The sequence below is a fragment of the Bombina bombina genome, chromosome 6 (genome assembly GCF_027579735.1).
Source record: "Bombina bombina isolate aBomBom1 chromosome 6, aBomBom1.pri, whole genome shotgun sequence".
Lineage (NCBI taxonomy): Eukaryota > Metazoa > Chordata > Amphibia > Anura > Bombinatoridae > Bombina > Bombina bombina.
In genome coordinates this window covers 72,935,161-72,950,141 of record NC_069504.1, presented here as the reverse complement: position 1 = coordinate 72,950,141, position 14,981 = coordinate 72,935,161, and the positions used below count along the sequence as shown (strand labels likewise).

The 14,981-nt window shown below is 39.9% G+C and overlaps 1 protein-coding gene across 1 annotated transcript in view; it reads left to right on the top strand.

The window, feature by feature from the left end:
* Positions 1-14,981, top strand: part of USP6NL (USP6 N-terminal like) — a 739,612-nt gene that overhangs the window by 315,231 nt on the left and 409,400 nt on the right. Inside the window, exon 4 of the mRNA XM_053716462.1 lies at positions 1,973-2,012. Coding sequence (XP_053572437.1) covers positions 1,973-2,012 — 40 coding nt within the window. The remainder of the gene's footprint in view (positions 1-1,972; positions 2,013-14,981) is intronic.

Below are 14,981 nucleotides of genomic sequence, written 5' to 3'. Positions count from 1 at the left end.
GTGGATCCCTTAGAGGAACTCCTGTCCCAGCTTTGACCTTTGTGACCAAGTACAACTGGATGGTTTAACAAGAGCATGTCACATAGCCAGTCCTATATTTTTCTTTGAGAAGAATGCTTCCACAAGACAGAGTAGCTAGTCTGATTGTTGGTACAACATTTTAGATATATGAAAAACCTAAAACTCTATACCTGGCTGAGCCTGTTAAGAAGATTACCCTCATGTGTCACAGTGGGCCCAATTGAGAAAGCGCCCAATTAGTATACATACTACAAAAAATTTGAAGCAGGCATTGTCCTGAAGGATGACACCTGCAACATGGCAGTGTTTTGAGGGATTTTTTAATGGGTACAATGTTCTCCACAGAAAATTTTGCCAGCCAGGTGGAATGATAGGGGCAGTGTAATATTTTCTAATATATAATTTTCTGCTATCCAAAGCACACATGAATTACATAATTTATAATAAATGTAATGGCAATATGTGCAATAAAAATTTAATATTTTTCATATTCGTTAATTTTAGCTTACTATTGGCCAAAATTTTAGCTGGGTGGTGCACCCACAAAAAGGTCCTGGGCAGAACACTGAGGTATGCTTGACCATGACTCTACACTCTAGGATAGGGCGTAATATTACAGGATCTGTTTTATTTAAAGCTGTTATCAGAAGTTGACTGATTTTTTCCAAATGCTTCAATTGGAATTCAGAGTAGGTAATTTTGGCTTTTTCTTATCTCTCACTCTTTCTCATTCTCACACTCACTCTCTCACTCCATATACACTCCATATACACACCCACACATATATGAAGTTTCATATTTTTTTTTTTTTTTACACATAGTATAGTAACTACAAATTTACAATGTTGTCATAGTCAGCTACTACGATTGGTAGGCTCAGAAGGTTCCACAGGTTTTTCAAGCGGTAGCCTACATATAACCTACATGAGCATCCTTAGAATCTCCTGGAGTTGTGCATTTAGTCCGTGAAACTTATATGATCTATTGCTTTAATCCTACCTAGAGCACTTGCTCTCAGATCTTGTCCTTCTAGCTGTACAAAAGTGTTTGGTTATTCCTAATGTTCCCAATCTTCAGGGTCCTTTTTTCTTTTCCAAGACCTTAACAGGGCATGCAATAAGGTCCTGGTTACTGAACCCTTGTCTCCTAAGTCTAAATGTTTCCAATAACGTAGCTCCTACACTTCTGAATGCACTTTAACAGATATCAGCTTAGCCATATTACATGGTGTAGGAAAACGTTTTCAAACAGCGTTACAAAGGAATTTGCATACTCTCTAAAATGTCGTGGTGGTTTTTTGTTTTTCTCTCCAAGAAGTTTCTTCAAAGTTTGTTTCTAGGTTTGCAAAGTCATTTCAGGGTCAAACTCTATTCTTCCCTCTTTTACTAAATAGCTTCTTCTTGGCTATATTCGATTTCACTCAAGCAGGAAGGTGGTGGGGCATATGTAAGAATGAGGGGGTCAGACATATTTAATTGCTAAAGATGAATCATTTTTATTATTTTTTTTTAATTGGGAGGGCAATGCACTTTTTTGTGAAGTGAGATACTTCATTATTGTTTTTTATAGTCTAATTTTGATACTTTCTATCACAATTAAAAAATAGGTTTAAAACACTCTTTAGAATGTTTGTTTTATAATATTCTTTAATAAATGCTGATTGTTTTTTTTTCCTGCACAAATGTAGTTTTATGTACAAAAGACTGCTGCCTATGTGCTGTGAAATGCAAAGTGATAGTAGTGCGTGACAAACAAAAGGCTTTTATTAGCGTAATACAGAGCTTTTTATATTTGTTATATATCAGAAATGTTGATATCTTTGCCTATACTGCCTCTAGCAGGCTGACTAAAGTGATAATTCAATAAATCTAATCAAATAAGTCTAAACATTCTTCACTCAACTTTTTTTTGTTTATAAATCCCACTAATGTCTTGTTTTTTTTCATTGCAGCGAAAAGGAGCTACCTTCTTATGATGTAGCATTAGAACGGGTAAGATATATTTACTGTTTTTTTTTTTTTTTAACCTTCATATGATCGTTTTTTCTTAAAAACTATTTATAACGAATACATTTCAATAAATGTAATAAATATAACAAATACATTTCATAATTTTTCATATACATAAAACTTTTAATTATCAGAAGAAGACTGAATCCTCATTACCAACCTACTGGTTTTGGTCTAGCTAGCGTGCTCTACTTGGTTTCTTCTGTATTGCACATATAACCAAATTCAGTGTTAAAGACCATGTTCACTAATCCGGATACAATAGGAATTCCAAACTTATTGACCCAGTGAGGTAGCAAACTGATCAACTCTGCCTGGCAGAACGTCATCAAAAAAAACCCAAAAGGTTCAATTATTTATAAATGAGCACAGGTGCTCACCTACTCTGTTATTTTATTTGGCTTTGGCATTGTGAGCTGTAATTGTGATTTTCTTGCTGTTCTCAAAGTGCAAATTTCAGACCTTGCAATTTCACGCTATTGTACAGTAGTTATTTTATTCCTGCTTGATAATTATTAGTCACTCTCTCTTTTCAGTATATTAATAGGCTAGATATACAGGAATAGACTTCAACTGACAACTCTAAAATGAGTGTCTGTATTTTTCAAATTTTTACTTTTATTTTTGTATTCTTTCTTTCTCTCATACAGGTGGTGGGAGTCCATGATCCATTACTCCTGGGAATTACTGTTCCCTGCCACTAGGAGGAGGCAAATATTCCCACACCCCAAGAGCTCTATAAAACCCCTCCCACTTCTCTGATAACTCAGTATTGTCTTTGCCTCCACTGGAGGAAGGTGCAGAATGAGGAGGCGCGTGTGATTCTTCAATGAGAGGGGTCCTCAGATTGAGTTAGGGCCCATTTCCCCTCAGAGTGCAATTCTTCTTGGAGGGATGTATTGAGGTATTGACAGTGGCAGATTTTTCACCTGGTGGGAATAAGTCACAAGCCTTCCACAAGTGTCGCAGGGACTTGTGCTTTTCCTCTTACTGTTGGACCATAGATAGTCTCCTATTCCAGATGCTCTGCTGTTATATTTCAGCACTGGTTTCAGCTTCCTACTGTTTTCCTCCAGCAGTAAGGGTGCCTATTTTTATTATTATTTGACACTATATAAACATCTTAGGATATTTTATTATATGTTTATTATATATGTATATAGCCTAGGGACAGTTTTATATATTTTGGTAATTCCCTATAAAAACTTTTTTTATGTATTTAAACGTGCATCAAGTATTTTTTTTTTTTTTTTGATTTTCAAAAATGCTTTATTGAAACAATAATGACATACAAGGTATTCAGATATATTGCTTTGAAACGATATACATTCAGAGATTATAATACCATTTGCATTTTCAAGAGTCTCTCAGTTTAACCATACCGATAACACACAATTCCTAAAATAGTAGTTGTTCATTGTCTCTTGCAAAGTCAATTGAAGAAAATAACAAGTTAAATGATATTGAGCTGGCAACATTTATGAGTCTTTTGTGCCCTCAACAGGGCAAAAAAGAAATTTTTTGAAACACAGTATGCCAACTGTCTATAAATTATATAATTACCTAACGTACCAACCATAACCAACCTATTTACATTCATGTCTCTACCGGCCCTGAATACAGCAATCAGATAAATATGTATATGAGCCTTGTAAAGGGTTCCTATGCTCCCACTTGTGATGTGACAATATGTTAGTCGGTAGAGAAGTGGTGTTTCCATATGAGTGTCATTAGTTCGTGTGTTTCCGTAGTGCCTAATTGTAAGTGGTGGTATCTTTCTAGGTGAAGAAAGTTTTCCACCTGTCCTTTCCACTCCTCTACCGTGGGTGGTGTGTCCGACTTCCAGTGTTTAGGTATTAGCGATTTGGCACTGTTAATCATTAGTATAAGCAGGTGCTTGGCTAATTTGTTATTGAGTTTGGGGAGAGACATGTATAAAAGTATTAAGGGGCCATTGGGTATTTGCTTTCCTGTCATATCTGACATGTGTTTTAGAATCTCCATCCAAAAAGTGTCTAGTCTGTCACAGCTCCACCAAATGTGTGTCATGTTACCCACTTCACCACATCCCCTCCAGCATTTGTTACTTGCTGTCTTGTATATTTTACATAATCTGCTAGGGGTAAGATACCAGTGTGTAAGAAATTTGTAGTTGGTTTCCAGCACCCTGACTGAAATAGATGATTTTTTAGTTTCTAGGAATGCATTTTGCCAGTCTTTGTCTGGTATGTCTAGTCCTAGTTCCTTTTCCCATGCTCTAGTATAGTTGGGTAATTTCTGCGAGTCTCCTATCAGTAGTTGTTTGTATAATATTGAAATTAAGTGTCTTGGTGTGTCATTAGACAGGCAGAGGGTTTCAAATGGCGTCAATTTTCTGGTTAGGTACTGTCTCTTAGGGTGAGTCTGAATAAAGTGGCATGTTTGCGTGTATGAATACCAGTTTATCTTAATGTCTGGATGTTATTCCAGTATAGAGTCCAGGGGCTTAGTCATCCCGTCATGTTGGAATATTGAGATAATTATATTCTTAATATGTGTACCTGAGATCCTTTGTCCGTCTTTATGAGTCCAGTGGAGAGTTGTGACTTATGGGCAGCATGGGTGAGAAAATATTGGACATGTGTGTTGTGGTGTTTATTAGTCTATCCCATGTCTGGAAGAATTCTTCCATAACCTGGTAGTGCTGAATAAGTGTTGGCCTTTCTTTAGCCGGGAGCCATGCTGCTATTCCAGCATTGCACATTCCCAATATATGCCTATCGATTTGGACCGATTGCTTGTGAGTATTGTTAGTGCACCATTCCACTAGATTCTGTAGAGCTATTGCTATTTTATACATATGTATATTTGGGACTCCCAATCCCCCGTTTTCTTTGGGCATATACATGGTTTGCTTAGCTATTCGTGGTCTAATACCCTGCCAGATAAATTGTTCCAGCAGGGATTGAATCTTAGAGAGGTATTGTTGTGGGAGTTGTATTGGGGCAATTTGTAGTAAATATAAAAGCCTGGGGAGAACATTCATTTTTATAACATTGACTCTTCCTATCCATGATATGGATTTACTTTTCCAGCTGGAGAGATCTGCTGTTAATGTGGTTTCTAATTCTTTATAGTTATACTGGAATATCACTTTGGGGTCGGGCGATGGGTATATTCCCAGGTATTTAAGCTTCATTTTTTGTATTTTAAGTGGGCAGTTTTGTGTTAAACGTTGAAACTCTATCTCATCATATGTTAGATTTAACAATTCCGATTTATTGGTATTTATTAGGAAATGGGAGACTTTCCCATAGCTCTGGAATATTTTTAGCATCTCTGGTAAGGATGTCTCTAAATCCGTAAGTGTAAGTAGAACATCGTCGGGATAGAGAGCCAACTTATGTTCTGTGTCTCCTACTTGGACACCTTTGATTAGCGGGTTGTTCCTAATTTTTTGGGCCAGGGCCTCTATGGAGATAGCGAATAGAACTGGGGAAAGTGGGCACCCCTGTCTAGTGCCATTCCTAATATATAGTTTATCTGACACTTATGTGCCTCCCATACAGTTCTGTCCGATGTACTTGCAGCCACATTTTCTTTAAAGTAATCTGCCAGTGTCCTGTCTAGGGATTGTCTATGTAGGGGGTTTCCTAGCATGTGCTCATCTAGCCTCCAAGTGTATGTTTTCAGTGGAATATCTGGCCAATCTACTGAACATTGCACCGGGGCGTGGTCTGCCCAGGTGGTGGGTAGGATCTTAGAGTCTGTGATCATAGAGAGCCCTATTTGGTCCGAAAATATGTAGTCTATCCTAGTAAATGTATTATGTGGATTTGAATAAAATGTGCAATCTCTGGTGTGTGTGTGTTCATTGATCTCGATACATCATGTATCTTTAGTTGGTGTATATAACTCTTGACAGTTTTAATTACCTGTTTGGGTGTGCTAGTGGAGCCTGTAGATGTATCTACCTGCGGATCCATCGGGAAGTTAAACCCCCCCCTATGAACAGGATCCCCTTAGCATGTACCAGCAGTGAATGGAACACTGTTTTAAATATGTAATGTTGATCTTTGTTTGGTAGGTAGACATTTGCAATAGTGATTGGCCTATTAAATAAGAAACCTACTAAGATTATGTATCTTCCATTTTTATCTTTCTCTGTATATGTGGGTTGAAATTGAATTGTATTCTTGAACAATATGCCCCCCCCCCCCTTTCTTTGTTGTGCCCGAGGCCAGGTACGTGCTTCTGTACTTGTGTGATAGAATTTTTGGCTCCTTGCCTCTCTTAAAGTGCGTCTCCTGTATCAGCAGTATGTCTCCTGTATTCTTATATAGATCTCTAAATACCATAGATCTCTTTTCGGGGCTGTTCAAGCCATTTACATTCACCAATGTGAGTGTGATAGAGTGCATGTTTGATACTTTTACAGACTAAAGAGTTTCTAGCTGTGTCTGGGATATATGTGGGACGTGCCCTCTGTTAATGTGCTGTATTCTGGATGTGCCCAGATGGGTCAATATAACTTATTTGCTCCTAAGTCTTGGTGTAAGCTCTGTGTACTGTATTGTGCCTCTGTTACCAGTATGCTCTGTAAAACAACTTACAATACACAATTCCCTTTTGTAATAGGCAAAAACAATAGTGTCTCTCACTTTTGCTGTAAATAACTATTCAACAATATGTGAAACAAATAATAAAAGAACAAATACAGTGCTAAGGGTAGTATCCCCACCCCCAAGCAATTAACAAAACATTTTTAGAATGAAGATAAACATACGACCTTAAGCTACAATGGCTGCTTCAAATAGATAGTCCCGTAAAGAGTAATTCAGTGTCCTGGTTCATCTGTACTAGTTATTTGCGCCTTTACTGGAGAATGGTGCAATGTTCTCATCCTTTGTGGTGCTGTGACATTGGGCCCATCCAGATGTGTTTTTTCTCCCGTGTGATGACCATCTTCCTCTGGATGCTTGATTATTAGTTGTAAAGTCTTATTAAAGCGTGGTAGATCCTCCAGGGATTTGTAAACCACTGTATTGTTATCCTTTGTAGCAATGATACAAACCGGAAAGCCCCAGCGATAAGGGATTTTCTGTTCTCTTAGAATGGACGTAATAAAGTGGAGTTCCCTTCTTTTTTGCAATGTTGTCGGACATAGATCCGCAAAGATGTTTATGTGGTTTCCTGCATGGGTGAATTTTTGTTTCTGTCTGGCATGGCGCAGGATCTCTTCTCTGTCCTTGTGGTTAAGCAATTTTAAGATTATGTCCCTTGGCGGAGCTTTATGAGGAGGATTTTTTTGCACGCAAAGCCCTGTGCGCCCTCTCTATGCAGATATCCGGGGAGTCGCATGTGCCTTTAAGGGTTCTGAACATATCTTGCAGACAACCTTCTATTGCGTTCTGATGTGCTGTTTCAGGGACACCCCTTATACGTAGGTTGTTGCGCCTACCCCTATTATCAAGGTCTTCAACTCTTTCTAGTAGGTGGTGTATAGTTTCCTCCTGCTCGTAGGCTAGTCTTGAGATATGTTGGATGTCCCTTTCAGTAGTATTGTGGTTTTCCTCCAGCATGGAGACTCTGTTAGATACTTTAGATAAGTCTTTTTTAAGTTCGCCATACCATCCTTTGACTTCTCCCACAATTTCTTTTATGTCTTCTTTTGTGCATAAAGTTTTGAGATCTTCCTTGGTTAGTGGGTTGTTGTTTCCTGATTCTAGTGTCAGCTTTTGTGACAATACTGTTTCCTGTGTTAATGGCGTCTCCATTTCTATGTTATAAGCTACTGTTTCTTGGGATTTTAGATATTGGTGGATTGATTTGGATTTGTTATTTTTATCTGGATTGTTCAATTTGCGGCCTGGCATGACCACTGGCAGTGAGGTATATAAAAATGGTAAGCTGCAGCAGGCAAATTACAGTCATAAGCACATAAATAAAGTTGTAGTTGGGAGCCTGTGTGCAGGATGTATGCAGCTGTTTGAGCAGGAGATGCTATTTTATGCCTTTATGATACTATTACAATTGTACTATATTGTGGAGGAGTTGTTATGAGCGTTTACACAGATGTGTGCTATGTATATAAGAGGTGTTTCACAGCATATAATGAACTCTATTTATGTCCTTGTTAGGTTATTCCTTGTAGGTGTAGGTTTATATGTAGTCTCCTCTCAGAAGTGTTAGGGGGTATAAGTATCTATGTGCCCCTTTGAGGCCTCAATCTGTAGTTTCAACTAAAAACGTTTATATCTGGGGAGTGCAGTTTATCTGTATACACTTCTATGACTTTCACAGCCCACTCACTTTTCCAATCCTGTTCCACCACTGCGACAGCACCCAGCACACCGTATGATAAACCGTCCAGCCTAAGGCCTCAACCTGTTTATGCGCTTCTCCAGTGGGTCCCTAGTACTGTTTGGCCTGCTGGTTATGGCTGCGCCATGTGTCAAACAGGGGGGGCGATGTGAACTCCTAATGCGGTTATTGCATTTACTGCCCAGTCTCCTCACTTGTTCCTCCACCACCCGGTCAATAACTATGAGGTCGCCTCTTACCCCCTGTTGTGCCTCCGGACCACCAGGCCTCTGTTTGTCCCTCTGCAGCAGTGAGTATGGCGGAGCGCCATGTGGGTGCCGTGATCCGTGCCTTCTGTTGCGTGGGCTATAGTCCGGCTGCTGTGTTTTCCTGCCGCTGCCCTCTCCGTGTGTGCTGGGGTTTGTTAGATGTCCCTAGTGCTCTTTCTGTGTACGCCAAGTAGCTTTTTTTATGTTGCTTGGGACGTGGGGCTTAGGAGCTAGTGTGTTAAGCGGCCATCTCCCTGTGCGGCCAAGCTCCGCTCCCCTTGTGCGTTCATTTTTAAACACTCACTGACATTTTGCATGCATATATTTTAAGTGCACAACAGGTTTCACATGCGTCCATTTTTTCACGCACATCGGGTGCATACTTTTTTTGACACGCCGGCTTTCGAACCTATGTGCATCGGCGTAGTAGAGTATGTAGTTTTGGCATGATTTTTTCTTTATTTGAAGTCAGGATGTCATGCGCTTCCAATCTTCTTTTGTACGCTATTTGTATGTTGGGTCTGCTTTTGATTTGGTAAGTTTTTAAGACCTACTTTCAGAGGAAGTGTTTACCCTTCCTCAAGAGCTCTTTTATTTTCTTTTGCATGATGTACCGAGTCCACGGATTCATCCTTACTTGTGGGATATTTTCCTTCCTAACAGGAAGTAGCAAAGAGAGCACCACAGCAGAGCTATCTATATAGCTCCCCCCTTAACTACACCCCCAGTCATTCTCTTTGCTGGCTCTAAGCAGGAAGGGTAAAGAGAAGAGGTGTTAAACTGTTAGTTTTATTTTATCTTCAATCAAGAGTTTATTTTTAAATGGTACCGGTGTTGTACTATTTACTCTCAGGCAGGACATAGATGAAGATTTCTGCCTGGAGGATGATGATCTTAGCATTTGTAACCAAGGTCCACTGCTGTTCCCACAGAAGCTGATGAGTACAGGAAAACTTCAGTGTGAGGAACGATTTCTTACTTTACAGCAATGAGGTATGTTCAGTCATTTTTTCTGCAGAGACTGTGTTAACTACAGAAAGGCTGACGGTATCCCCTTTAGGGGAAGGGTAAGTAGTAATCCTAGTGTTATAAGAGGCTTTACTAGCTTGCATAAAGGGCTAATTTGTTGGGCTCTCAGTTTGTATATGAGATATTGAGCAAACGTTTGTGTGTTTCTGGGAGTAACGTTTTTATTCTGATGGGACATTTGTTTGAGGGTGCATTTGGCTTATTTAAGGGTTTTTTATAACCCACATGGCTTACAAACATGGTTTGATGAATTTTGTATAGGCCCCAGCAACATAGAATAGAGGTGGGCGGGGCCTATTTTCGCGCCTCAGTTGCGCATTTAGTTTATGCAGCAAGCAACTTCTCTAGAGGTCCTGATACTCTCCTGGGGCCTAATCAAAGCTTTATCCTCATATTTTCATCCCCTAAGGGCAGGTAGGTGCCACAGCAGAGCTGTGGCAAGGTGCTAACAGTTTTTTTTTTTACTGGTTTTAGATATTTATTAATCCGGTTTTGTCATTTGGGGGTTTATGGCTTATTTACTTGTGGTGCAATCCTTCTACAGCTTAGGGGGCACACTGTTAAAATTTCGGAAAATGTGAAGCAATTTTAACCAGTTTTGCAGTTTGTGTATGCCTTTTTTTCTCTTAAAGGCACAATACCGTTTTTGCACATTGTGTTTTTTTCATTAAATAAAGTATTTTCCAAGCTTGATTGCCTCATTAATAGCCTATTAAACATGTCTGACACTGAGGAAACTCATTGCTCAATTTGTTTAGAAGCCATTGTGGAACCCCCTCTTAGAATGTGTCCACTTGTACTGATATGTCTATAAATTGCAAACAGCATATTTTGACTTATAAGAATTTGGCATTAAATGATTCTCAGACAGAAGGAAATCAGGTTTCGCCATCTAGTTCTCCCCAAGTGTCACAACCAGTAACGCCTGCACAAATGACGCCAAGTACTTCTAGTGCGTCTAATTCTTTCACCTTGCAAGATATGGCTTCAGTTATGAATACTACCCTCACAGAGGTTTTATCTAAACTGCCAGGGTTGCAAGGGAAGTGCAGTAGCTCTGGGTTGAGAACAAATGCTGAGCCTTCTGACGCTTTAGTAGCCGTATCCGATATTCCCTCACAATGTTCTGAGGTAGGAATGAGGGATTTGCTATCTGAGTGAGAGATTCCTTACTCAGGAAGAATGTTCCCTCAGACAGATTCAGATATGACGGCATTTAAATTTAAGCTAGAATACCTCCGCTTATTGCTCAGGGAGGTTTTAGCGACTCTGGATGATTGTGACCCTATTGTACTCCCAGAGAAATTGTGTAAAATAGACAAATATTTAGAGGTTCCTGTTTACACTGATGTTTTTCCGGTCCCTAAGAGGATTTCGGACATTGTTGCTAAGGAGTGGGATAGACCAGGTATTCCGTTCGCTCCCCCTCCTGTTTTTAAGAAAATGTTTCCCATATCTGACACCATAAAGGACTCATGGTAGACGGTCCCTAAGGTGGAGGGAGCTATTTCTACCCTGTCTAAGCGTACAACTATACCTATTGAAGACAGTTGTGCTTTCATTGATCCTATGGATAAAAAATTAGAGGGTCTCCTAAAGAAAATTTTTGTTCATCAGGGTTTTCTTCTTCAACCTATAGCGTGCATTGTTCCTGTAACCACTGCAGCTGCTTTTTGGTTTGAGGCTCTAGAAGAGGCTCTTCAGATGGAGACCCCACTAGATGATATTCTAGCGGCAAAGAATTCAGTTAGCAGCAAATAATTCAGGTTTTGCCATTTTAGCGCGTAGAGCGTTATGGCTTAAGTCCTGGTCGGCTGATGTGTCATCTAAATCTAAGCTTTTGACCATCCCTTTCAAAGGTAAGACCCTATTTGGGCCTGCACTGAAAGAGATAATTTCTGACATCACTGGGGGGAAGGGTCATACCCTCCCTCAGGATAAGTCAAATAAGACAAGGAACAAACAAAATAATTTTTGTTCCTTTCGAAACTTCAAGAGTGGTCCCACTTTCTCTTCCTCTGCTGCAAAGCAAGAGGGGAACTTTGCTCAATCCAAGCCAACCTGGAGACCTAATCAGGCTTGGAACAAGGGTAAACAGGCCAAAAAGCCTGCTGCTTCCACTAAGACAGCATGAAGGGGTAGCCCACGATCCAGGACCGGATTTAGTAGGGGTCAGACTTTCTCTCTTTGCTCAGGCCTGGGCAAGAGATGTTCAGGATTCCAGGGCAGTAGAAATCGTAACCCAGGGATATCTTCTAGATTTCAAGGATTCTCCTCCAAGGGGGAGGTTCCATCTTTCTCAATTGTCTGTAAACCCGACAAAAAGAGAGGCGTTCTTACGTTATGTAGAAGACCTTTTTACCATGGGAGTGATCTGCCCAGTCCCGAAAGCAGAACAGGGGCAGGGGTTCTACTCCAATCTGTTTGTGGTTCCCAAAAAAGAGGGAACTTTCAGACCAATTCTAGATCTCAAGATCCTAAACCAATTCCTAATAGTCCCATCTTTCAAGATGGAGACCATTCGGACTATTTTACCAATGATCCAGGAGGGGCAATATATGACCACCGTGGACTTAAAGGATGCGTATCTACACATTCCTATCCACAAAGATCATCACCAATTTCTCAGGTTTGCCTTTTTGGACAAGCATTACCAATTTGTGGCTCTTCCCTTTGGGTTGGCCACGGCGCCATAAATCTTCACAAAGGTGCTAGGGTCCCTTCTGGTGGTTCTAAGGCCGCTGGGCATAGCAGTGGCACCTTATCTAGACGACATTCTAATTCAAGCGTCAACTTTCCAACTAGCCAAGTCTCACACGGACTTAGTGTTGGCCTTTCTCAGATCTCACGGGTGGAAGGTGAACGTAAAAAAAGAGTTCTCTTTCCCCCCTCACAAGAGTTTCATTTCTAGGGACTCTGATAGACTCGGTGGACATTCGGTGGCTCATTGTATGGAGGTAATCGGTCTAATGGTAGCGGCAATGGACATAGTTCCGTTTGGTCGCTTGCATCTCAGACCACTGCAACTATGCATGCTCAATCAGTGGAATGGGGATTATGCGGATTTATCTCCTCAGATAAATCTGGATCAAGAGACCAGAGACTCTCTTCTTTGGTGGTTGTCACAGGATCATCTGTCCCAGGGAATGTGCTTCCGCAGGCCAGATTGGGTTATAGTGACAACGGACGCCAGCCTTCTGGGCTGGGGTGCAGTCTGGAATTCCCTGAAAGCACAGGGTTTGTGGACTCGGGAGGAGGCTCTCCTGCCGATAAATATTCTGGAATTAAGAGCGATATTCAATGCTCTTCAGGCATGGCCTCAACTGGCTTTGGCCAGATTCATCAGATTTCAGTCGGACAACATCACGACTGTGGCTTATATCAATCATCAGGGGGGAACAAGGAGTTCCCTAGCGATGATAGAAGTTTCAAGAATAATTCGTTGGGCAGAGGCTCACTCTTGTCATCTTTCAGCGATCTATATCCCAGGGGTAGAGAACTGGGAGGCAGATTTTCTAAGTCCTAATATACAAGTAATAATGTCAGATGCGCCTATATAAATTGTGTTAACAATGAAACAATAGTGTTGGCAATATTAAACCAAATGCCTAATGGTTTAAAAAATACATATTAGTGTAAAAATAATATGTGATATCACACAACCAAAGTAAAAATGTAAAATGTGATATAACCCACAGGGCTGGTGTAAATAAAAATATCACAATCACACCAATAATACTAGTGTATAAACCTAAAAGTCCAAAGTTGTACTGGAGTTCATATGGCTGCAAAACACATAAGGCCTTAATGAGAATTTAGACATGGCGGCATTTAATTAGTTTAGAGTTTATATATAGGACTAGTTAGTTTAGAGATGGATCCTTACCCCTATTGGAGTTAGTTTAGATTATCTTTGATCTATTCCCTTCACCATCAGGTTAGTTTATTTTGGGGGGCTTGTTGCCTCCTTAAATCGGGTACATGATAGTGAATTTGTTTCACCCTTATGTATAAATAGAGACACATTTACTGAGCTATTAATGAGGGGGGCTGTTTTGTAGATGTCAATTTGGAGCTTCTATTTGGTTCGATTAGCTCAATGCATATGTAGATTTTATACACATATATATTTTTTTAGTTATATATATATTTTGGGCTTATATATATTTTAAATTATTATTTTGTTAATAGATGAAATAGCAATATGAGACAGGTTGCTATATGTTATAGCGATGTTATCACTGTGTAAATGCCTGTAGGAGAAGCATCCCAATCTGGGGTTGTATATACGTTCATATTCCACTCTTCGGCGGTCCTTTTGTATAGTAACAATGTTATTTATCTGACATTATGTTTCTTAGGAATCGCAACACATTAATATATATAGTGTTGGTTATTCTAATTGGATACTTGTTGAAAATTATGTTTAATAGCTAGCTGAGTTATAGGATACTTACGCACATCATTGGCACATATTTGTGGATTTTATACATTATTTGTTGTCTTTTTTCTGTGCACGGAGCCGATATGTGTGTATAGACTTCGCTTGATTGGTTCTCATTCATCAAGCAGAGACTAATCACAAGAACGTAGATACACACCCACTTTTTGATTGGGTTTTGCATACTCCTTCACGCATGCGCCTTGTTCAGGTATAGACGCCGAGCAAGGCTAATATAAGCTGTGTGTTTTAGATATAGTTTATTCACCTGAGGAAGCGGTCCAGATAGACAGGGAAACGCGTTGTGGTTTTACTTGTTTTAAATAAACATTTGTTTCTTTCATGTAATTAGCAAGAGTCCATGAGCTAGTGACGTATGGGATATACATTCCTACCAGGAGGGGCAAAGTTTCCCAAACCTCAAAATGCCTACAAATACACCCCTCACCACACCCACAAATCAGTTTTACAAACTTTGCCTCCTATGGAGGTGGTGAAGTAAGTTTGTGCTAGATTCTACGTTGATATGCGCTCCGCAGCAGGTTGGAGCCCGGTTTTCCTCTCAGCGTGCAGTGAATGTCAGAGGGATGTGAGGAGAGTATTGCCTATTTGAATTCAATGATCTCCTTCTACGGGGTCTATTTCATAGGTTCTCTGTTATCGGTCGTAGAGATTCATCTCTTACCTCCCTTTTCAGATTGACGATATACTCTTATATATATACCATTACCTCTGCTGATTTTCGTTTCAGTACTGGTTTGGCTTTCTACAACATGTAGATGAGTGTCCTGGGGTAAGTAAGTCTTATTTTCTGTGACACTCTAAGCTATGGTTGGGCACTTTTTTATAAAGTTCTAAATATATGTATTCAAACATTTATTTGCCTTGACTCAGGATGTTCAACATTCCTTATTTTCAGACAGTCGGTTT